Source organism: Peromyscus leucopus, chromosome 2, assembly GCF_004664715.2.
Source record: "Peromyscus leucopus breed LL Stock chromosome 2, UCI_PerLeu_2.1, whole genome shotgun sequence".
Classification (NCBI taxonomy): domain Eukaryota; kingdom Metazoa; phylum Chordata; class Mammalia; order Rodentia; family Cricetidae; genus Peromyscus; species Peromyscus leucopus.
In genome coordinates this window covers 29085495-29108277 of record NC_051064.1, presented here as the reverse complement: position 1 = coordinate 29108277, position 22783 = coordinate 29085495, and the positions used below count along the sequence as shown (strand labels likewise).

The following is a 22783-nucleotide window of genomic DNA, read 5'->3' as shown; positions in this document are numbered from 1 at the left end:
TTACATGAAAACCAAAGATAGTCTAACTCCAACACATATGTAAAAGAAAAGGCTCTTTCTGTGCAGTTCTTAAAAACTACGTATCTCAGGAAGTTAACCTGTTTTCACTCACAAAACAATACTTTATAAAGGAGAATGGAATACCAACTTCACAGAACTGTTAAATGAGACAGGTTATAAGAAATGACTAGCTGGTAAGAAGCTAAGTGATGAGTCAGTGGAATCTATTATGACTTCACTAACATTAGCATCCGTATGTCTTTTACTGTTAGTTACCTTTACGTCACTGTCATTACTTCAAGTTTCTTTAATACCTATATACAACTATCAAACACAGTACTCTTTTCTCCACTGCTGATCTGTTCTTGTTTTGAGACAGGGTTTGCTGTGCAATCCAGGCTGGCTATATCTCACAACAATCCTCTTGCCTCAGCTTCCCAAGAGTTGCGATTATATATGGGCATCACAACACTCAGCTTTGCTTATGTCAATCAAAACAAAATCCCTATCCGACAGAGCTCAAATTTGATAAATGACACTACTGACTACAGATAAGAGAGTGCATGTAGGTGGCAAAGGAAAGTAATGAGAATGGAGACAGTGTGCTTGTCTGGTATTTGTGAGGCCCTTGGCTAGTCCCCAATATGACAAAGGGAGGAAGGGAGCGGAAAAGAAAGGGAGGGAGGAACAGGACGGCAGGAAGTAAGGGAAAGGGACAAAAGGATTGGCTCTTAAAAACACATAACTATATCACATTTAATCAAAATTTAACTATTCAGTCTACTAAAAACAATATTTAATAAAAATTTAACGACTGAATATACTAGAAACATTTATGAATGTGTTTGCCTTTACAAACACTTTTGGTACTCACCATTTTCTGCTGCCTGTTTAATTCCAGATTCATCCTCCTGAGAATCTGGTGAAAGTCCAATAATATCAAACCTGGAAAATAAGACCAAGAGAAAAGAACTGCTGGATTCTAAAAGCCCATACCTGGCAAATACGTTTACTAACTTCAAGTTAGTCTGTAGAGAAATGGACACTCACTAACTCTTCTTTCTGGCTGTGCAGGGCATAAGAGGCATCTTGAGAGGGCTGCAAGGGAAATGACCTAAACATCAACTAGCCAGCCAGGAAGGCAAGGGGTTAGCAGATCCAAGATGCTGTGGCATAATCCGTGTGCACGTCTCATGAGTCAAATGTTGGATTAATGATCCCAACAAACACCAAGCAGCAGGATAGATTTCTCTTTATTATTCACTCTTGTTTTTCTACCTTTTGTATAGCTTGTTAAGTTAACTCACAGTTATTACGCATGAATACCGGAATAAAGGTTAAGTTTAACCTCTTAACAATAATGGAGAGGGTGCCTGAACTGGCCTTCCCCTGTACTCAGATTAGTGACTACCCTAATTGTCATCATAGAGCATTCATCCAGTGACTGGTGGAAGCAGATCCATGGCTAGGCACTGGGCTGAGCACATTGGGTTCAGTTGATGAAAGGAAGGAGGGACTGTATGGGGGGAAGGGTCAAGATCATGGAGGGGAAACCCACAGAGACAGCTGACCTGAGCTAGTGGGAGCTCATGGACTCTGGACTGACAGCTGGGAAACCTGCAGGAGACCAAACTAGGCCCTCTGAATGTGAGTGACAGTTGTGTGGCTTGGTCTGTCTGTGGGGCCCCTGGCAGTGGGACCCAAGATTTATCCCTGGTTCATGAACTGGCTTTATGGAGCCCATTCCCTATGGAGAGATACATTGCTCAGCTTGATGTAGGGGGGAGGGGCTTGGGCATGCCTCTACCAGGCTTTGTTGACTCACCATGAAAGGCTTTACAATCTCTGAGGAGTGGATGGGGGTTGGGGTAGGGGGAAGATGGGGAAGGAGTGGGAGGAAAGGAGAGAGGGGGAACTGTGGTTGGTATGTAACATGCAAAAAAAGTTTAAATAAAAAAAAAAAAAAAGAAAGAAAAACCAGTTAGGCTTAAATGTTCCCGTGCAATTAAAAAATATCTAAAAAAACAAAAACAAAAAAATAGGGGTGTACACAAGGGCTCTTCTGAAAAGATTAAAAGGTTTTGTTTTTAGTTTTTTTGAGAAAGTTTCTCCATGTAGCCCTGGCTGTTCTAGAACTCACACTGTAGACTATACTGGCCTTGAACTCACAGAGATCCACTTGTCTCTGCCTCCCCTCTGCCTCCCCAATGCTGGGACTAAAAGTGTGTATGCCAGCACTGCTCAATGACTAAAAGGTTCTTAATGAGAAAGCCAACTCTTACTTACCAGGAAGGCATAGCCATATTCATATTTAATGTAACAGGCATAATGGGCCTATGTGGGAAAGAAAGAAACCGCACATCAGGATAACAGAGCCAAGTATAACAGCATGGCTTTAACATGGGGTGCATTTCACATCTCTGTTCCCTTTGTCCCACAACTGTTTTCTGAAGACAGAACAGCTGTTGCAGAGGACTAAGTTGGCTCAGGACTAAACTTGGCTCATAACAAGTACTTTTTGTCTCAGTGGCCTTACTTATAACTGTAACTTATAGGGACTGAGACAACTGGAAATACATACACAATAAGACTCTGGTAAGAGCAATTTATTGCTAGCTACTGTACCATTAATCTCCATATGCTTGTATTACATTGTTTATTTCCTAGTTATATACTTGCTTGATTAAGAAACCTAGAAATAAATATAAGTTCTACCTTAGTGTTCATATGCCCAACTCAAATCTGGAATGAAAAATAGGCTGAGCAACAAAAAAAGTCTGGTATAAGAGGAAAGAAACATGACTATACTCTTAAGTTACCAATTCCACCCTCCTCCTGATTCATACAACAAAACCAATTCAACATTTTAGGAAAACAAACTTCCCCAGATTAGGAAACATCTTTACAGCAATTCAACTTAGGGGCAAATATGGTGAAAATTAAAATAGTCAAGAATTCTGTCTCTTGCTTGGGCTGGCCACTAAAGCGTTCAGCTGTAGCCTACAGAGGTAAGTCAGACTCTCTGCTGCCAGACAAGGAAACCCTCGGACTTCACTCCCCTATCCTGTCCCCTCAGTTGTCTTGTCATTTCTGAGGCATAAGCGCTAACCTACTGTTGTGGACCCAATGCTTTTAGCTTCCCTCTGGCTATTCTAAGTAACCTTTCACCTCAACCTTATTGATTTTCTGAGTTTGCTCAAAACTTGCTAGTTCCCTGATACCAGAAAACATTTTCAGAGCTAGGTACTGAGATCCTGTTTATGACAGTGTATCACATTGCCTTTAATTAATAAAACCTGGGTGTCTTCAATTGCATGAAGATTTCTCACAAATCTAGCCGGTAACCTGTTTATAGATAACACAAGGGTATCCTTGGAACTCTGCAGGTACTTATATATCTAAAAGAATTGTGGTTTTAAGTTCATCTGACCTCCAGAAGAATATCTTAAATTTCAAAAAAGGGATTTTTTTTTTTTCAATTTAACCAAGAGACTATTTTAGCTTTAAGGAGTGTTAGTAGTCTTTTTTTACCTAAGAGGGAAAAAATTGCATTCAAATATTTTCCTGGAAAAGCAAACCTATTACAATTTGTTCTAGATTCTGAAGAAAAAAACCTAAATATTAGAAATACTCACGCATGTGGACAGATGTATTTGATGTGGGAACTTCTGATACCTGCAAAGGCTTCTGCCCATCCGTGCCTGGTAGAAAATTATTAAAACCATGCTAGTAAATACTGTTTTAAATTCTAGTAAACTGATACAGAACTGTTATTTAATGCTTCTATGAGGTTAAAGGTTAGCTCCTTAGAGTACTGTACGAGTGAGGAGATTGTGTTACTGAGCACCACTGCTGACCTGGGAGCAATGGCCATTCTCTAACATTTGCCTCCATAGAAAAGGATGCTCTCGTGAGTTCTGTCAACAGACACTGCTGTTGTTAGATGATACGATTTGATACATTAAAAAACTTCAAAAAACTCCAGGAAAGTAGCTGTATACAAAACCAACACTAAAATCCACAGCCTTCCGATATACAAATGACAAACATATTGAAAAGGAAATCGGAAACAGTACCTTTCACAACTGCCTCAATTATATATATTCTGAATATATATTCTAAAAACTATGTGTTCAAAATATAGTTATTCTAAGACACACACACACACACACACACACACACACACATCTTTTAACGAACAAATGAAAGACCTGTATAATAAAAACTTTAAGATACTAAACAAAGAAATGAAGAAGACAACAGAAGATGGAATAACTGCCCACACTCATGAGTTGGTAGGATTAACACTGTGAAATGGCCATCCTACTAAAAGGATCTACAGATTAAATGAAATTCCCATCAGAATTCCAACAATTCTTCACAGAAGTTGAAAATAATAATCTCAAAACTCATCAGGAAATAAGAATGACCAACGACAGTTAAAACAATCTAAGCGATAAAAACACTGCTGGAAGGATCCCCATCCTTGACTTCAAGTGATACTACAGAGCTATAGTAATAACAACAGCATGGCATTAGCATAAAAACAAAACACATTGATAAATGGAATAGAATAGGAGACTCAGATAAAAGTATAACTCCTATAGCCACCTGATTCTTGATAAAGAGGCTAAAAAATACACATTGGAGAAAAGACAGTATGTCCAACAAATGGTGCTGATCACACTGGCCAGCTACATACAGAAGAATGAAACCGAGCCTCATCAATCACTCTACAGAAAATTCAACTCCAAGTGGATCAAGGACATTAACTGTCAGACACTAGTACTGACCTGTCCAAGGGTTCTTGGGGGGAGGAGTGAGGAATGAAGAATTAGATAGAAATATAAGCCTAGATGACGAGAAAGACAGAGATACAGGATAGCTTTGGGAGGGTCCTGGGTCAATATCCAGCAACCCCTAGTTTAATCATGATGGGCTTTTTATACATCAGCAAGGGGAGGAGCAAAAGACCCCCCCCCCATTCCAAGGTCAAGGTATACATTATCAACAAGTGTAGACCCTTCAAAACATCTGGTAACCATGCCCTTGGCCAAATCATCCCATTATGCAGCCCTGCTGGGCAAAGCAAGCTCAGACTTTCTGACCTTGAATAAGGACTTACTAGGAAGCCTCTGTGAGCCCCCACAATTAACATAAGACATAATACCTTAAACTGATAGAAAAGAGAAAGTATGGAATACACTCAATCTCATTGGCACAGTAAAGGACTTTCTAAATAGGACACAGGCATTAAGACTAACAATAAATGGGACCTCAGGAAACTTAGTTTCTGTACAGCTAAGGACACAATCATTTAAGCAAAGAGGTAGCCTACAGAATAGGAAAAAATCTTTACCAATCACATAGTAACTAGAATATAAGAGAACTAAAACAAAACTCCAAAGTACTGGAACGTCAAAAAAATAACCTAATTTAAAGAACTAACAGATAGTTATAAAAAGATTAAATAAATACTAGTGGCTGAGAAACATTTAAAGAAATGTACAACATCCTGAATCATCAGAAAAGACAAATTATTTTCAGATTTTATCTTAGCCCAATTCAAAATGTTCACAATTAATAAAAACAAATGGCAGTACATGTTGGTGAGGCTGTGGGGGAAAGGGGAACACTTATTCATTGTGAGTGTGAGTGCAAACTTGTACAGTCACTATGAAACTCTGGAGGTTCCTCAAGAAGCTGGGAGTCAACTTCCCTCAAGACCCAGCTACACCACTCTTGGGCATATACACAAAGGATTCTACATCCTACTACAGAAACACTTGCTCATCCATGTTCTCTGCAGCTCTATTCATAATAGCCAGAAATGGAAAACAATTGGATGTCCATCAACAAATGAATGTAAAATGAAAATGTGGTATATTTATACAATGGTACATTACACAATTCAGCAGATAAGAAAAATTATATCATAGGATTTTCAGGTAAATGGATGGAGCTGAAACAACCATCCTGCACTGTTTTTAAGTAAATCTCTATCATTCTATTTTACCATTAAATACAACAGGGTGGAAATCTGCTAGTTCAGAGAGGTAGAGAAAACACCCAACTGACCTTCCTCCTCTGCCAACATCCCAGAAATACAGCTTTCTCCTAAACTGTCTCAAACAAAACTCCTCAAACTGAATGTCCCTCCCTTCTACTTCCTGTGCATCTCTCTATCAGTCCTCCTGACTCCCTCTTACTCTGTTTTACTCCTGCCAACTGGTTGCTTTGCCTCTTAACCTATGGTTGACTTTAATTTAACCCTGTTTACAATATTCAAACAGAAAGTTCTTGAATTAAAGGTGCATACTAGGGCTGAGGGACACCACAACTAGAAACAGGATTTTCCCTTTACAAACCATTTTGGGGGCTCAGGCCGTCCTCCTCCTCTCACTGTGTTGGAGTGCTGGAACATGGACCAAGCCTGGGCTTGTAATCAATAAAAACCCCTTTGTGTTTGCATCAGACATCGGCTCTGTGGTGGTCATGCTTAGAACCCTCGTGGTTCTTGCAGACCCTACCCTAGGGGGAGGACCGGCGAGGGGTACCTGGAGATGGAGAGGAGAAACTCCTGATCCTGGTGGGGTTGCCCTTCCCCTAAGAGCTGTCGGTCCCCCGATCGAGATGAAAATCAGCCTTTCCACTACTGACCCTTTGCAACCAGTGACCTATACAACTGGAAATCTCAGAATGCCCCTTTTTTCTGAGAACCCCCAAGACCTGATTAACCTTCTTGATACTGTCCTCTTTATATACCATCCCACTTGGGATGATTGCAACAGCTTTTACAGGTGCTGTTTATCATGGAAGAGAGGGATCAAATCCAACTGGAAGCCCGGAAATGGGTTCCAGGCCCCAATGGAGAGCTCACAACTAACCTGCCTCTCATAGATAACCCGTCCTGAGGGGGATTACAATACAGAGCAGGGTAAGGAGAAGTGCCTAGTCTATTGCCAGGCTCTATTGGTGGGTCTCAAAGCAGCTGTGTGTTGGCCTGCAAATTTAAGCAAGGTCTATGATGTTAGGCAATGCGAAAATGAAAGTCCAGCTGCATTTCTGAAGCAACTATAGGATGCTTTCAGGAGATACACCACGTATGATCCAGAGTCGCGGGAAAATGAAGCTACCTTGACTCTGACCTTTATCAATCAGGCAGCCCCAGGTATTAGAAGGAAACTACAGAAGTTAGAGTGCCTAGGACACAAAAGCAGTAGAGATTTAGTTACAGTGGCTGAGAAAGTGTATAATGGAAGAGAAAGTGTTGAGGTGACAGATAAAGGAGGAAAAGCATCAGAACCAGCATCTAGCTAGTGTTCTACTAGCTGCTACTGCTTATCCTGACGAATGTTGAAGGAGGCTGCGACAATTAGCGGAAGAAAGACCAAGAAGTCACAGAGGACCCTGGCTAGGGAGGAACCAGTGTGCTTGTTGCAGGAAGGAAGGGCATTGGGCAAAAGATTGCCCTGAGAAGATGATTCAGGGCAACACCAAAGTCCTTAGCCAGAGAGAAATGGACAGTGATTATGGGAGACAGGGTCCGGCCCCACCTCCCTGATCCTAGGGTAAACCTAAAAGTGGAGGGGAAAAGGATTGATTTCATGGTGGACACGGGAACTCAAAATTCAGTATTAAAGGCCAATGGGCCCATGACAGACAAATGAACTTGAGTCCAAGGGACCACAGGGGATAAGCTCTATTCATGGACTACCCAATGAACAGTGAACTTAGGAGCGGGATGGGTAACCCACTCATTTCTGGTATTTCTAGAATGCCCATATCCCCATTAGGGTGTGATTTACTGACCAAAATGAAAGCTCAGATACATTTTTCTGATGAAGGAGCTAAATTGCTCAGTGAAAATGGGAAAGCTACTCATGTGTTGGTAACCACATGACTGAAGAATATAGATTACACCAAGTGGCTCCCACACCTGACCCCAGACTGGAGGAATGGCTCCAGGAGTTTCCATCAGCCTGGGCTGAGACCTGGGGATGGGGCTGGCAGCACATCGCCCCCAGGTCTATGTTGAAATCAAGCCAGGGGCAGATCCAGTAAAAGTCTGTCAGTACCCCATGCCCTTAGAGGTCAAGAAGGGCATTACTCCACACATTAGGCGATTGACTTGGAAATCCTCTGGCCTGTGCAATCAGCCTGTAACACATCCCTGCTGCTTGTTAAGAAGCCCTATACTAATGAGGCCAGTCAAAGATCTGAGGAAGGTCAATAAAAGGATGATTGACATCCACCCAACAGTCCCGAACCCTTACACCTTGCTCAGCTCCCTACCTGCTGACCGGCAATGGTACACAGTCCTACATCTGAAGGATGCTTTCTTCAGTCTGCCTCTGGCTCCCAAAAGTCAGCAGTACTTTGCCTTCGAATGGCATGACCCAAAGATTGGTGTCAGTGGCCAGCTGACATGGACTAGGCTAACACAAAAAATTCAAAAATTCTACCATCTTTGATGAAGCACTGCATGAAAACCTGGGTGAGTACCTCCTGCAGAACCCTGAAGTTAGTCTCTTCCTGTATGTGGGTGATCTGCTAATCGCAGCTGCCAACCGGGAAAGCTGCCTTGAAGGGACTAAGCAACTACTCTTGTGCTTTGGGGAGTTTGGGATGTCGAGCCTTGACCAAGAAAGCCCAGCTATGTCAACAGGTAACATATTTGGGGTACGTCCTGAAGGGAGGACAGTGGTGGCTTTTGTATGCATGAAAAGAAACAGTCCTTAAGATCCCAAGCCCCAGACTGCCAGGCAAGTGAGGGGTTCCTAGGCACGGCGGGCTTTTGTCGCCTGTGTATCCTGGGCTTTGCTAAACTGGCTAAGCCCCTGTATGAAGCAACTAAAGAGGGGCAAGACTTCTTGTGGACTGAACAATGTCAGCAAGCCTTTGACAAACTCAAACAAAGCCTGCTTTCGGCCCCAGCGTTAGGCCTGACAGATGTTAACTAAGCCCTTCCACTCATTCGTGGATGAGCACAAAGGGATTGCCAAAGGCATCCTGATTCAAATCTTGGGTCCTTGGAAGCGACCCTGTGGCTTACCTGTCCAAGAAACTAGACCTGGTTGCAGCAGGATGGCCCCCATGCTTCCGTATAATAGCAGCTGTGACTCTACTAGTCAAAGATGCTGACAAATTGACTCTGGGACAAAATCTCACCATAACTACCCCTCATGCTTTGGAGAGAGCTCTTAAGCATCCCCCTGATAGGTGGCTGAGTAACACTAGAATGACTCATTATCAGACTGTGTTGCTCAATCCTGCCAGAATAACGTTCCAGGTACTCACAGCCCTGAACATGGCCTCCCTGCTACCAGACCCGGACTTGGAAGAGCACCCCAGCACAACTGTTCTGGGATTTTAGCTCAGGTACACTGTGTCTGACCTGACCTGAGGGATACTCCCGTCTGACACGGAAGTCACCTGGTACACCGGTGGAAGCAGTTTTGTGCAAATGGACAGAGGTATGCAGAGACAGTGCTTACCACCTTGGAGGAGGTAGTCTGGGTAGGCACCTCTGTTCAGAGAGCAGAGTTAGTGGCTTAAAAAAAGCCCTGGAAGTGGGACAAGGGCAAAGGGTTAATATCTACACAACAGCCGCTGTGCATTAGCCATTGCCCATGTGCACTGGGCAATATATAAGGAAAGGGGGCTGTTGACTTCAGAAGGTAAGACTATCAAAAATAAGGAAGAAATCCTGGTCCTTCTCAAGACCCTATGGAGTCCTAAGAAAGGGGGCATAATACATTGCCCAGGACACCAAAAGGGAATGGGCGGATCCCAAAGGGTAATTCATGGACAAAACCGCCCAGGAGGTGGTGCTGCAGAATGGCCCAGTTTTGGCTCCAGTCTTAGTGGATCCAGGGCCCCCTGACTTACCTGAAGCTCTTTAATACACCAAGGACAATCTTGCTTGGATAGAGTCCCTTCCCATGGTGCAGTGCCTAGAGGGATGGTGGTGGTGAGCAGACAAGGTTATTTTGCCTGAATACCTGGGACAAAAGATGTTCTGAAAAATTCATTGTGCCTCCCATATGGGAGCCCAGAGAATACAAGACCTACTGAGGCAGTCTGGAGTAAAAATCAAGGATGGACACCAGAAAGTCATAGACATTGTTTCCAAATGCAAAGTCTGTCAACTAACCAACACCATTGCGAACTCAAAGAATCCTGGAACAAGACTTTGAGGAAAAAAATATGGATCCTACTGGGAGGTAGACTTTATTGAAACAAAGCCTGGCAATTATGGATATAAATATCTGTTAGTGTTTATGGATACCTTTTTAGAATGGGTAAAAGCATTTCTTACCAAGCATAAAACGGTGCAGACAGTGGCCAAGAAGCTTCTAGAAGACATCCTGCCCAGGTATGGATTTCCTGCTATGACAGGGTCAGACAATGGACCAGCATTTTTGTCCCAGGTGAGTCAGAATTTAGCCACTGCCCTGGGGAGCCATTGGAAATTACATTGTGCTTATAGACCGCAGAGTTCAGGACAGGTAGAATGCATGAACATAACTCTAATAGAGAGTCTTACAAACTAGCCTTAGAAACTCGTGTGGTTTTGGTCGCTCTTCTCCCTTTTGCCTTACATAGAGTGGTGGTCCCCTACCAAATGGGACTGACACCCTATGAGATCATGTTTGACACACCACCCCTTATTATTCCCAGCCTGCAGACAGATCTCTTGGCAGAACTGGATGATCAGGATCTACTTAATGCCATGCAAGGAGTCCAGTGGGCACACAAGCATGTGTGGCCAAAGCTCAGGGCCCTTTGTGAGTCTGGTGTCCCTCCAGAACCCCACAGGTTCCAGCTGGGTAAAGTCAGGAGGCATCGCCAGTGGATGCTAAAACCCAGGTGGAAGGGCCTTGTCACCTTGCCGACTACACCCACAGTAGGGAAAAGGGGCTGGCTAGAGAAACCCACCCTCACCCTGGAGCCCAGAATTAGGGAAGGATGGCTCAGATAAAGCCAGTGAGAGAAACACAGTTTAGCTCAGATCAGAGCCATCTCTGCCCCTGGCCATCTGACTTGTGAAACCAACCAATCACAGGGCAGGACAGCAGAATCGTGGCCCTAGGGCCCAGGACCAGGAAAGAAACACAGCCTGTGTTTGTGACCTGAGCCAGAGAAATGAACACTTTATCCCCAAACCCAGAACCCAGGAAATATGCCCTGACTCCAAAACTAGTACCTATTAATAACACTCTTAGCCCCTAGAATCACAGTCAGTGAAAGAAATGAGCCCTGGCCTTAGAGGTAGTGTCAAGAAGCCAAGAAAGGCCAGTGAAAGAAACACAGTTTGGCCCTGAAATCAGGGCCATCTCTGCCCCTTGCTCACAAAACTGGCCAATCCCTGGGCAGAAAATAAACTAACCAATCGCAGTTGACTCCGCCCCCTAGACATCCTATATAAACCACCCTGCCCGGTCAGTTGTGAGCTGTTCTCTCCACCCTGGTAGAGGTAGCTACTCTCCTGGACTCCTCCTTCCCAAATAAACCTCTTTCTCACTGGGTGAAGACCTTCACTGACAGCTGAACAGAAGAACCTTGCTGGGACATCGCACAGTGGACTGAGTGAGAGTGAGCTGGTAACAATGAGCCAGAGAGTGTGGCTCTCAAGGAGAGGAGCAGGATTGCTGTGTCCTGTGGGGAGACCATTCCCCATCACACCAGGTACATCCTGACTTTCCCGAAGAGTCAGGACACCCTTCCTTGCTGAAGCAGTTCCAGGCCTGACTCTCCCAAGAAGTCAGAAAACCTTCCTTTCCAAGGTTGGGCTGTTTCTTTGCAGTCCCAGCCATCCGAGCTGTGCTAAACAGCTCCAGGTGTCCGGGACACCTTCGGGGCAGAGCTCTTGTTCTGAGCAGTTCGAGGTGTCCGGGATACCTCGCCCTCTAGGGCTGAACTGTCTCCTTGCAGTTTCAGCCATCAATTTACTAACATTTTGGTGCTGAAACCTGGGACACCAAACCCAGAGTTTTTGCAGCCATCAAAGTTGATGGTGTAGCTGCCTGGATCCACTACACCCATGCCAGGCCTGTAGACCCCTTCACACTCCAAGATTACCAGGGTGAAGGATGGGAAGCCTCCAGGGATCCAGCAACACCCACAAACTCTGGGTGCCAAAGTGAGGGCAGGGCTGGAGAAGCACAAAGGGAGTGGAAGCAAAGCAGGGATGGTTCGAATCATGGTTTAATGCTTCTCCATGGCTGACTAATCTCTACTTTGTTGGGTCACATTGTTATATTGCTACTGCTCTTAACTTTTGGCCCTTGCATCTTAAATAAACTGGTACAATTTATAAAAGACAGACCTGGGACCATTCAACTGATGGTCACTAGGTCCAATTACCACATTATGCCTTTTTTGGAGAGAGCAATAGCCTGGATGGAGATGGAAAACAGGCTACTACATAGAGACAGACAGTTAAATCAAGACAGGCTGAATCGAGAACATACGCACCTGAGTGAATCTTCCGATGTATTTTCTTTTTATCGCCCCCCCCAACATATATTAATTTAAAAATAAGGGTTGAGCAGGCATGGTACATGTAGCTTACAACTTTAACCCCCAACACCATGGAAGGCAGAGAAGTAGGTAGATCTCTGTGAATTTGAGACAGGCCTGGTCTACTAAGTGAATTCTGTTTCAAAGTTAGGGGGTGGGGGGCTAGAGATATTTCTGAGTGGTAGAATGCTTACTTAGCATGTAGAAGGCACTGGGTTTGATCCCTAGTACCACCAAAAAATGAAAATGTAATAGATTTGATAAAAATGAGACTTCTGTTAGTATTCTGACCTGCCCCTTAGAGACCTGCCCAGTGTGCTCAGGTAAAGTCCCCTTTAAGAAAGAGAACTGCCCCTCCCCCTCCATTCCTCCAAGGCGTGCACCCTTGCCCCATCCCCCCTCTTTCTTTCTGCCTCCTTCTTTCTCTGTCTCTTCATCTCTCTATTATAATAAACTTATCTCCATGTGGATGCAGGGCCTGGGGTATAAGTGACTGTCTATGTGCTGCAGCCCAGCCCTGCATCTGCCCGGCATGAGTGGGATGGACACCCTGGCCTGGCCAGCCCAGGTCCCCCTCGTGCAGCATCATAACACCTTCTATACAGTTTCTGCCTTGCTTACTCTTACATTACATATGATACTTTTTTACATGTTATCTTTACTAAAGAATTAAGCAGAAGTCACTTGAGCCAGATTTCCTTTGCAAAACTGTCCAACATGAATTTTAAATACTTTTATAAACTTTTATTCTTTATTAAATCCACTGTCCTCAAAGTGTTAAAGACAAAATGATTTAAAACAAGTATGATCTAGGCTATTCTAGCAGTTGGGTGCATGTGTGTCTAAGTACAAGCTCATGCGGATTTACATGTTGTGCGTTGTCAGAACATGGTTCAAGAATGGAGTGCTTGTGGGAAGACACCAAGAAATCAAGACAAGAGTCTTGTGACCTCAGTTTCTTCAATAACATGGAATTGTTCTTAGAATGTTCTTTCCTGATCCTCCCAGGTGTAGAAGATAGGAGTGAGTTTACTTCAGATTACTCATTACAACTGGCTACTGTTACTTATTTACCTGCCTCTGTGGAAAAGCATGACTGCTGCAGGCGGCTTATCTGCCACGTGTGGCTTGTCCTTGTGACTGGACACTCTACTCATGTGACTCTTCTTAACCCTCAGTATAAACTGTCTGATGCTCTAAAGTTGGCTATTGCATGAGACTTTAGTCCCTCTCATTTATCAGCTCCATTCTCCCAGGTCCCATCACTTCTAGAGTATATATGTGTGTGTCTGTGTACCTCTATTAAGATTTACTTGGAAAATTATAAAACAAAGAGCTATGTAAATGGAAACAGATCCCATGCTCACACACAATGTAATAGTAAGAAAGAGTGCAAGACCAGGGTAAGGACAGAGCTATAAATCAACTGGAAGTTCAGAAATAAACAAACACTACTCCTGCCAATTAAACAATGCCATACTAAGACAGTGCAAAAAAAGAAAAACAAAACAAAACAAAACAAAAAAAACAGTCTTTTTAGTCAACATAGTTGGGACAAGTGGATATCTACATGCAACAGAATGAAACTAGATTGCTGTTTCACACCATACATAAAAATTAACTCAAAATAGGTCAAATTATTAAATGTAGCAAACAAATCTATATATAGAACTTACCAAATAAGCCATATAAATCTTTGTGGTCTTGAAATTAGCAATGATTTGAGAAATAACTATGAAAAAATAAACTATAAATCAACAAAATTAAAAACCTATGCTTCAAGGACACTATGAAGAAAGTGAAGAGAATTTACAGAAAATTAAACTATATGCACATCATATATATATATATATATATATATATATATATATATATATATAATAGCACCCATCCATAATATATACAGAACACCTGTAACTAACATAGCGGCCACTCAGTTTACAAACGGGCAAAGGACATTCTGCAAAGAAAGCATTGTAATACTCAACAAACACAAGGACAGATATTCACCATCATTAGTCATTAAGGAAATACAAGTCGAAACCACACTAAGGGCTGACAGAGTACATAATGCCTGTCATCCCAGGGGGCTGAGGCAGGAAGAGCTGGAGCTCAAAGGCAGCCTGTGCTGCAGTTAGACCCTGTCTCAAACCTCACACATACGCAGCGAGCACACATAGTGAGATTCCAGTTCATACCCACTAAGAGGGCTAAAAATTGGGGTTGCTGTTTGTTTGCTGAGACAGAGTAACACTCTGTAACTGGATGGCTTAGTATTCTCTAAGTAGCCCAAATTGGCCTCAGACTCATGGCCATCTTCCTGCCTAGCCTCTGAGTAGTGGGTTTACACAGGCATGTGTCATGTACATAGTAAGAAACTTTCTGCAGTGTTGATATATACCTGCATTTCACCAGACCAAGCCAGACATTATCAAGTAATCAAGGCAATCCTTGCCTCTGAGTGTTAACCTGAGATCTTTTAAGTCACGTGACCAAAGCAACATTTAAAATACATAATGTAGGGCTGGAGAGATGGAACTTGTTTGGTTTCATAGAGGACTGGAGTTTGGGTCCCAGCACCCACATGGTGGCTCAAAACTGTCCTTAATTCCAGTTCCAGGGGATTGGATTATCTTCTTCTGATCTCGACAGGCACCAGGCATGCACATATATGCTGAAAAAACATTCATATAAATAAAATAAATCTGAAACAAAGTACAATACAAAACCTTCTGGGTAATCCCAGCTAAGTCTAGAGAGGTTATGAGTTTATAGTCAACCTGGTTACAAGTGAGACCTTGTTTCAAAAAACAAAAAATAATTATTATAATTAATTACATAAAACCTAAACTACACATACACACACACACACACACACACACACACACACCCTGTTATCCCTGTAAAAGGCAACAGGCAACAGTCCAGCCACAATAGAAAAGGTTTTTACCTTGTTCATTGCCAAGGCTGATTCAGTTTCTTTTTCAATTTCTAAGTATACCATTAGTGTATTCTCTATTTTGGGATTTGTTCTAATGACCTCAGGGATAACTAAATAAGCCATAAACACCATGGCATGATTTCAGTTAATTAGAGCTCTGGGAATGGATAGTCACCAAAAACCATGTTTATAAAACAATTGTCCACCAATTATTAAGAGTCCGAATGGAACACAGGTTCAATTATCTTCCTCAAAGTATTACTGCAAGCCTGGTCTGGTAACATACACATGCAATGAATACTTGTATGGCTAAGGCAGGAGGACTGTTCAGCTTGAAGTCAACTAAGCTAGCTACACAGGGAATTAAAAGCCATCCTAGAAGAGATAGCAAGACAGTCTCTTAAGGAGAAAAATAGCCACATATAACAAAGCTTGATTTAATATGACTAACTAGAATGCTTGATGGCCTCACCTCCTTCTCTTTATTGAGAAGCAGTGACTTAAAAGTATGGCAAATGGGAAAACAGAACTCAGACAAAAAATGTAACATTAATTTTACAATGCTAATATACAAAATCTTGGTCATTTTTTTCCATATCAAATGGTCTACAGTACAGGCTTTTAACCTTATGATCTTTTGTGGCCTGTATATTTATTCAAATTCAATGACGAATAATAAAAAAGCTGGAGTTGTGAGGCTGGTTAGCAGAGTGCTTGCCTAGTTCATACAACACCATGTTCACTCTCAAGCACTACACAGACCAGGCAGGACAGCGTATACTTGTAATCCCAACACTGGAGAGGTGGAGGAAGGAGAATTAGTTCAAGGTCATCTCTGGCCTACAAAAAGGCAGCCTGGGCTACACTGAAACCCTATGTAAAAACCAACAAACAAATAAATAAATAAAACAGCCAGTGTTCAAATAAAAACCCCAGCACCAGAATGTACCTCTTTCTGAGTTGCTAGCCATTGGGGTCTCACAGACTCTCAAACATTAGAGGCTATTGCCACTGTTCTTGGTAAGCAGAACCTGATAGTAAGAACCTACTGCTGAAGATATCACACACTTAAGTCACAAACATGGAGAAAGCAAGCAGATACTGACCTGAAGGCTTTATCTCTATTGGCTAGCTTTCAGTGCTGGAAGGTACTGGTATTCATCAATCTCACCAATGAATGTTGCAAGCTGCAATAATGACCTGCTTCGCAAGGTATGTCCATTGGTGCCACAGTGGCATGACTGTTCTGGGGGTAACCAACCACTTTCTGCTTGTATTTAAGACCTGTTACACAAGATGAAACCCACACCTAGTAGTAGTTGGGCAAGGGGGTTGATTATGATTAAAACACATTGTATGGGGGAAGGGAGAAAAACATTGTATGAATGAACACATTCTCAATAAATCAGTAAAATATTTTTGGAAAGCTGGAATCCATTGTATTTAGAAAAACAAAGTACAAGAGCCTGAGAATATAGAACTGCAATTCAAGGTACTTTTGTTTTTCTCTCTAGCTCTTGAGTCTGGGGTAAAAAAGGTTGCTGAAGAATTGTCTTTCAATTACTTAATGATAGAATAATTAATTGCAGTATTACTTAATGTAAATCTTGACTATTAAAGATTCTACCTCTATTTATTGTCCAAATTATAATCTAACAATTTTAATAATATTTACTAATTGATATTTCAGGCTTTCAGGCTCTTTTCCCCTAAGATATGCTACTATCATTAATTGGTGTTTTTGCCACACAAGTCACTGTTTTCCCTGTATAAATTTAGTCAACATCTCTAGCCTAATGGAACACCCCCTAAAAATAATTTTTTAATAATAGATGTTTAAAAAATATCAAGGACAGAATTTCAAAAATTCTGTATATAACGAAAGAAGGATTAAAATTTGGACACTATTTCCAGATCTACAATCTAGTTTAAGAAAATGGACATAAATATACCACCACAAAAATCAAAATATAAGTACTACAAAGAAGTTATAAAGAATGTCAAGGAGTTGGAGAGATGGCTCAGCGGCTAAGAGAACTGTCTCGTCTTCCAGAGGACCTGGGCTCAATTCCCAGCACCCACATGGCAGCTCACAACTGTCTATAACTCCATTTCCAGAGGATCTGGAACCCTCACACAGACATACATGCAGACAAAACATCAATGAACATAAAAATGAATAAATCTATCCAAAAAAAAAAAAAAAGACTGTCAACACAGTCTAGAGTAACGCTCAGTAGCAGAACATCTGCTTATCATGTCTGAGTCCGAGGGTTCAATGTCTAACCCCAAAAAAGAACTATAGAGAGTCCCATGTCTTCCCCATGACACATGCATGCTCACACATACAGATTAGTAGGGTTTACTACATTTACGGTCAAATGATTTTTGTAAAACCACCTCAGATAAGTCACTGGGAAAAGATTAGTTTTTTGGGGGGCTTAGACACAATGGTAAAGAGGTTACCTAGCATTCATGATGTCCTGAATTGAAGCCCAGCACTAGAGGATCAGCTTAGAAAACTGCACAATCATACAAGACAATGCAGTTGGAATATCTCATCTGATACAATAAATAAAAATTTAATTCAAAATGAATCAGAGCTCTAACCATAAGAAGTAAGTGTGTAAAGCAGAAAAAAAGAAAGGAGAAAAATTCTAAGACTTTGGATTAGGGGATGATTTCTAAATATAAAATCAAAAGCACAAGCAACCAAATAAAAATAATAATAATAAAATAAAAAATATATATACTGGAATTTACCAGGATTGAAAAATCATTGTGCTTTAAGTTTAAGCAAAAAGACAACCAACAGAATGGGAAACAAAATTTATAAATCACATTATCTGGCAAAAGTCCAGTATCCAAAACACATAAAAGACTATTTTAAAATCTACTACAAAAAGACAAAACAATTTAAGAAACAGGCAAATGATTTGAATAGTTATTTCTCCAGAGAAAATACATAGTTGGCAACAAACCACATGAAAATTCCTGAACACCATCAGCCATTAAGGAATGCAAATCAAAATCCACAATTAGAAACCACTGAATGGCTAGAATAAAATCAGAAGCCCAGTTGTTAAGAATGCTTACACAGCATTTGTTTGAGCCCCAGAACAGAATAAAACTTGGATGTGGTAGTAACATGCAATGCCACACATACTCAGGAAGATCAAACTTTCAAGGTCATCCCCAGTATAGCCAGCAGGAAGCCAGCCTGGGCTATACAAGACCTGTCTCAAAAAGGAGGAGGAAGAGGAGGTGCATGGAGAGGGGGAAGAGCAGTAGACAATAACAAGTATGGATGAGAATGTAAAACTGGGTCTGGGGAGACAGTTCTGGCAGTCAAGTGCTTACCTTCTAAGCATGAGGACCTGAGTTAACCACCCAGAACACACATTTAAACAAAACGGGGGTGGGGGGCAGTAAAGAGAGGTGGGGTCCTGGGACTCCCTGACAAGCTCATCCAGCCTACTTAGTAAGCACTAGGCCAATAAGAAACCCTGTCTGAAGTAAAGTTGGATGGCTTCTAAGAAATGATGTAAGAGGTTGCCCTCTGGTCTCCTTGCACACATGTATACTCCCCTCCTCTACACAAAAGAAATGTAAAACAGCACCACCATTGTGAAGATACCTTGGGAGTTCTTCAAAGGGTAGAATACTGACCCACCATTTCTACTCTGGCATACAACATAGAGAACTAAACACATGCAAAATCTTGTCCGTCAATGTTCAGAGTAGCATCATTCCTAGGGGTCCAAAGGCGTAAATGACCCAAATTTTCATTAACTCTAGACTGTATAGCCATGCAATGGATCATTTGGTAATAAAAAAAGGTGCAATATCTGGGGCTGCAGAGACGCTTAGGAGGTAACATACTTGTTCTGCAAGTGTGAAAACCTGAGTTTGAATCCCAGGACCCATGAAAAAGCCCAGCATGGCTGCACATGCCAACCCTGGAAGATGGAGACAGATTCCAAAAGCTTGCCAGCCAGCCTCATCAAAACAATGAGCATCTAGTATAGAAAGAGAACCTTTCGGGTTGGGGATTTAGCTCAGTGGTAGAGTGCTTGCCTAGCAAGTACAAGGCCCTGGATTCGGTCCTCAGCTCCGGGGGAAAAAAAAAAAAAAAAAGACAAAAAAAATAAATTAAAAAAATTTAATTAAAAAAAAGAAAGAAAGAGAACCTTTCTTAAGTCAATAAGGCAGAGTGCAATAGAAGATGGCACACAGTGTCCTGTTCCAGCCCCTACATGTGTGCTCATATGCACCAGTACGGAATACTCACGTGCATGCAACATCACCACCCAAAGGAAAATGTAGTATTTATCTGTCACAACATAAATGATCCTGAAAAGCATTATGCCAAGTCAAAGAAGTCTGACAAAGAAGACCAAACAGTCTGGGTTCCATTTATATGACACATTCAGAATAATCAAAACCATGGAAAATGAATGGCCGAGTAATGCCTGAGACAGGAGTAAAGAGTCTGTCTTTTGTGGGACATTGGAAACATTCTGCAGTTAAGGCAGTGAGGATCTTTGCAACTTACTTTGCAAATAAACTAAAAATCACCCAATCATATATTTTAAAGGTGTAAATTTTATGGTATGTGAATTACATCTCAATAAATAACAACAGTAAGTAGTGAGCCACAGTTGAATTTGGGTTATCTTTTCCCAACCTCTGTCCCAGACGCACAATGATAAAAATTCTTTTCTTTTTTTTTAGTTTTCGAGACAGGGTTTCTCTGTGTAGTTCTGGTGCCTGTCCTGGCACTCGCTCTGTAGACCAGGCTGGCCTCTAACTCACAGAGATCTGCCTGCCTCTGCCTCCCGAGTGCTGGGATTAAAGGAGTGCACCACCACTGCTTAGCTGATAAAAATTCTTACATAAGAAAAACAAGTGGAGTGTGGCTTGATGACACATGCCTTTAAATACAGCAAGCACTTCAGAGGCAGGCTCTGGGGGGTATCTGTGAGTTTCAAGGTCAGCCATGTCTAGGTCAATTTGTATTCAGCCCTTTAAAATTTTTCACAGTATAAGAACTTAACAGAGCTGGTCACTGGTGGTGCAGCAGAGCCAGGCAGATCTCTGTGAGTTCGAGGCCAGCCTGGTCTACAGAGCAAGATCTAGGAAAGGCGCAAAGCTACACAGAGAAACCCTGTCTTTTTTTTTTTTTTTTAAATTTTATTTATTTTATTTTACAATACCATTCAGTTCTACATATCAGTCACAGGTTTCCCTATTCTCCCCCCTCCCACCCCCTCCCCTTACCCCCAGCCAAACCCCGCATTCCCACCTCCTCCAGGGCAAATCCTTCCCCGAGGACTGTGATCAACCTGGTAGACTCAGTCCAGGCAGGTCCAGTCCCTTCCTCCCAGCCTGAGCCAAGTGTCCCTGCATAAGCTCCAGGTTTCAAACAGCCAACTCATGCAATGAGCACAGGACTTGGTCCCACTGCCTAGTTGCCTCCCAAACTGATCAAGCCAATCAACTGAAACCCTGTCTTGAAACACTAAAAAAAAAAAAAAAAAAAAACTTTAACACAAAGCTTTAAGAACAAATCAATGTTCTACGACCTCCATGCATATGTGCACACCCCCACAAATGAATAAATGTAAGAGGGAGAGAAACACAGAGAACAAAGCCTAATAATAAACTTATATAATGCAAGTTCGTGAGGTTTGTCTGGTTTGGGATTTGTTTTTGTTTCAAATGGTCTTGCCAGGCTGAAGAGATGTCTCAGTGGTTACGATTACAAAACATCACCACATTTGTGCTCTTGCAGAAGACCAGGGTTAGATTCCCAGCACCAATATGATGACTCACAGCTACCTGTAATCCCAGTTCCAAGGTATCCAATAGGCATGTACATGGTATACACACATATATGCAGGCAAAATACTCATACACATAAAATAAAAATAAATTAATCTAAAAATTAAAAAAAAAAAATAAAGAGTCTTGCTATGTAGTCCATGCTGGTTTCAGCTATGTATAGTCTAGGCTGGTGTGGAGCTTCTAAACCTCTTGCTTCAGCCTGTGTGTGCTAGAAGGGCTATAGCGTATATCATCACAATCAGCTAACATTTGAGAGTCTAGGGGAAATCTATACATTCACTACTATCTACATATCTTTTAGAAGAGGCTGCAAAGTAAAGTACACTTTCCATTATGTTCCCTATTCTGTAATAGCAACAATGATTCTGCCTGGATCTTTGCAAGGAATTTCCCTCATACTATCTAAATTCTCATCAGTCTTTCTACCTAACTGGCCAAAGGCAAAAATGACTCAACATAGGTTGGTTTCTTGAGAGTGGACATAAAGCCATACCTGCGAAATGACTCGGAAGTCAGACACTACTATGTAAATATACCAAGAGAAGCAAAAGTGAGAAACCAAGAGGCCAGAGGAAAGTGGTGTGAATAACCTTAGGGATTTATTTGGTTAGTGCTAAAACCATTAGTAAAAAATATGGTGAGGAGGGGGCTGGAGAGATGGCTCAGAGGTTAAGAGCACTGACTGCTCCTCCAGGGGACGCAGGTTCAATTCCCAGCACCCACATGGCAGTTCACAACTGTCTGTAACTCCAAGATCTGACGTCCTCACATATACATACATGAAGGCAAAAACACCAATACAAATAAAATAAAGATAAATAAATTACTTTAAAAAAAATATGGTGAGGAAAAGATTACCTTCAGGAATGCCAAGTTGCTTCTTATAAAATATTCTTAAATATTTAAAATATTGAATATGTAAGTATTCTGCATTAAAATGTTATATTAAATTATTATTCATAATTACTAGGCAACATCTTAACCAACTGACAAAATATAGTATCACCAACACTGGAACAAGAATTGAAATCATGTGTACCTGAGACAAATAGCAACAGTCTTCTGATAAATGCACTGAGACCAGCCTTGCCAGACTTTGGCAAAAACAAGCAACCACCACCCAAACTGAGGCACAATTCTTAAACATATCATAAAAGACAAGAAAAGACTAATTCAGATAAAGAAAAGACTAATCCAGATAAAGATTGAAGGAGAGAAATAAATGTAACTTGTAATCTTGGACTGGTCAACTAAAGGAAATATGGTGTTGGGAGATTAGATGGTAACATTAGACAGAATTGATGGTTATACTGTTAGCATGTCGGAATGTCCTTGTCCTTAAAAATACACACTGAGGCCAGCAAGATAGCACAGAGGATAAAGAAAGCACTTGCCATCTGGCTAGGTGGCAAGTAAGCCTGATGACCTGAGATATGCCCTAGGAACCACATGGTGGAGAGAAAGAACCAA

General features: G+C 41.7%; 1 protein-coding gene across 4 annotated transcripts in view; it reads right to left on the bottom strand.

Moving 5' to 3' along the window:
- The window catches only part of LOC114709698 (acyl-protein thioesterase 1), a 38004-nt gene that overhangs the window by 9366 nt on the left and 5855 nt on the right, over nt 1-22783 (bottom strand). For 3 of the 4 annotated variants that reach the window (XR_005090802.1, XM_037202452.1, XM_028893665.2), the window contains 3 exons: nt 3636-3701; nt 2287-2334; nt 875-945 (listed from right to left, as the gene is read on the bottom strand). Coding sequence is in view for 3 of the 4 variants with exons in the window: in XM_028893665.2 (XP_028749498.1) it covers nt 875-945; nt 2287-2334; nt 3636-3701 (185 nt within the window). In the remaining variant the exon portion in view is untranslated. Of the gene's footprint in view, nt 1-874; nt 946-2286; nt 2335-3635; nt 3702-9891; nt 9957-22783 lie in introns of all 4 variants that reach the window. The other variant, XM_037202451.1, reaches the window with a different exon arrangement.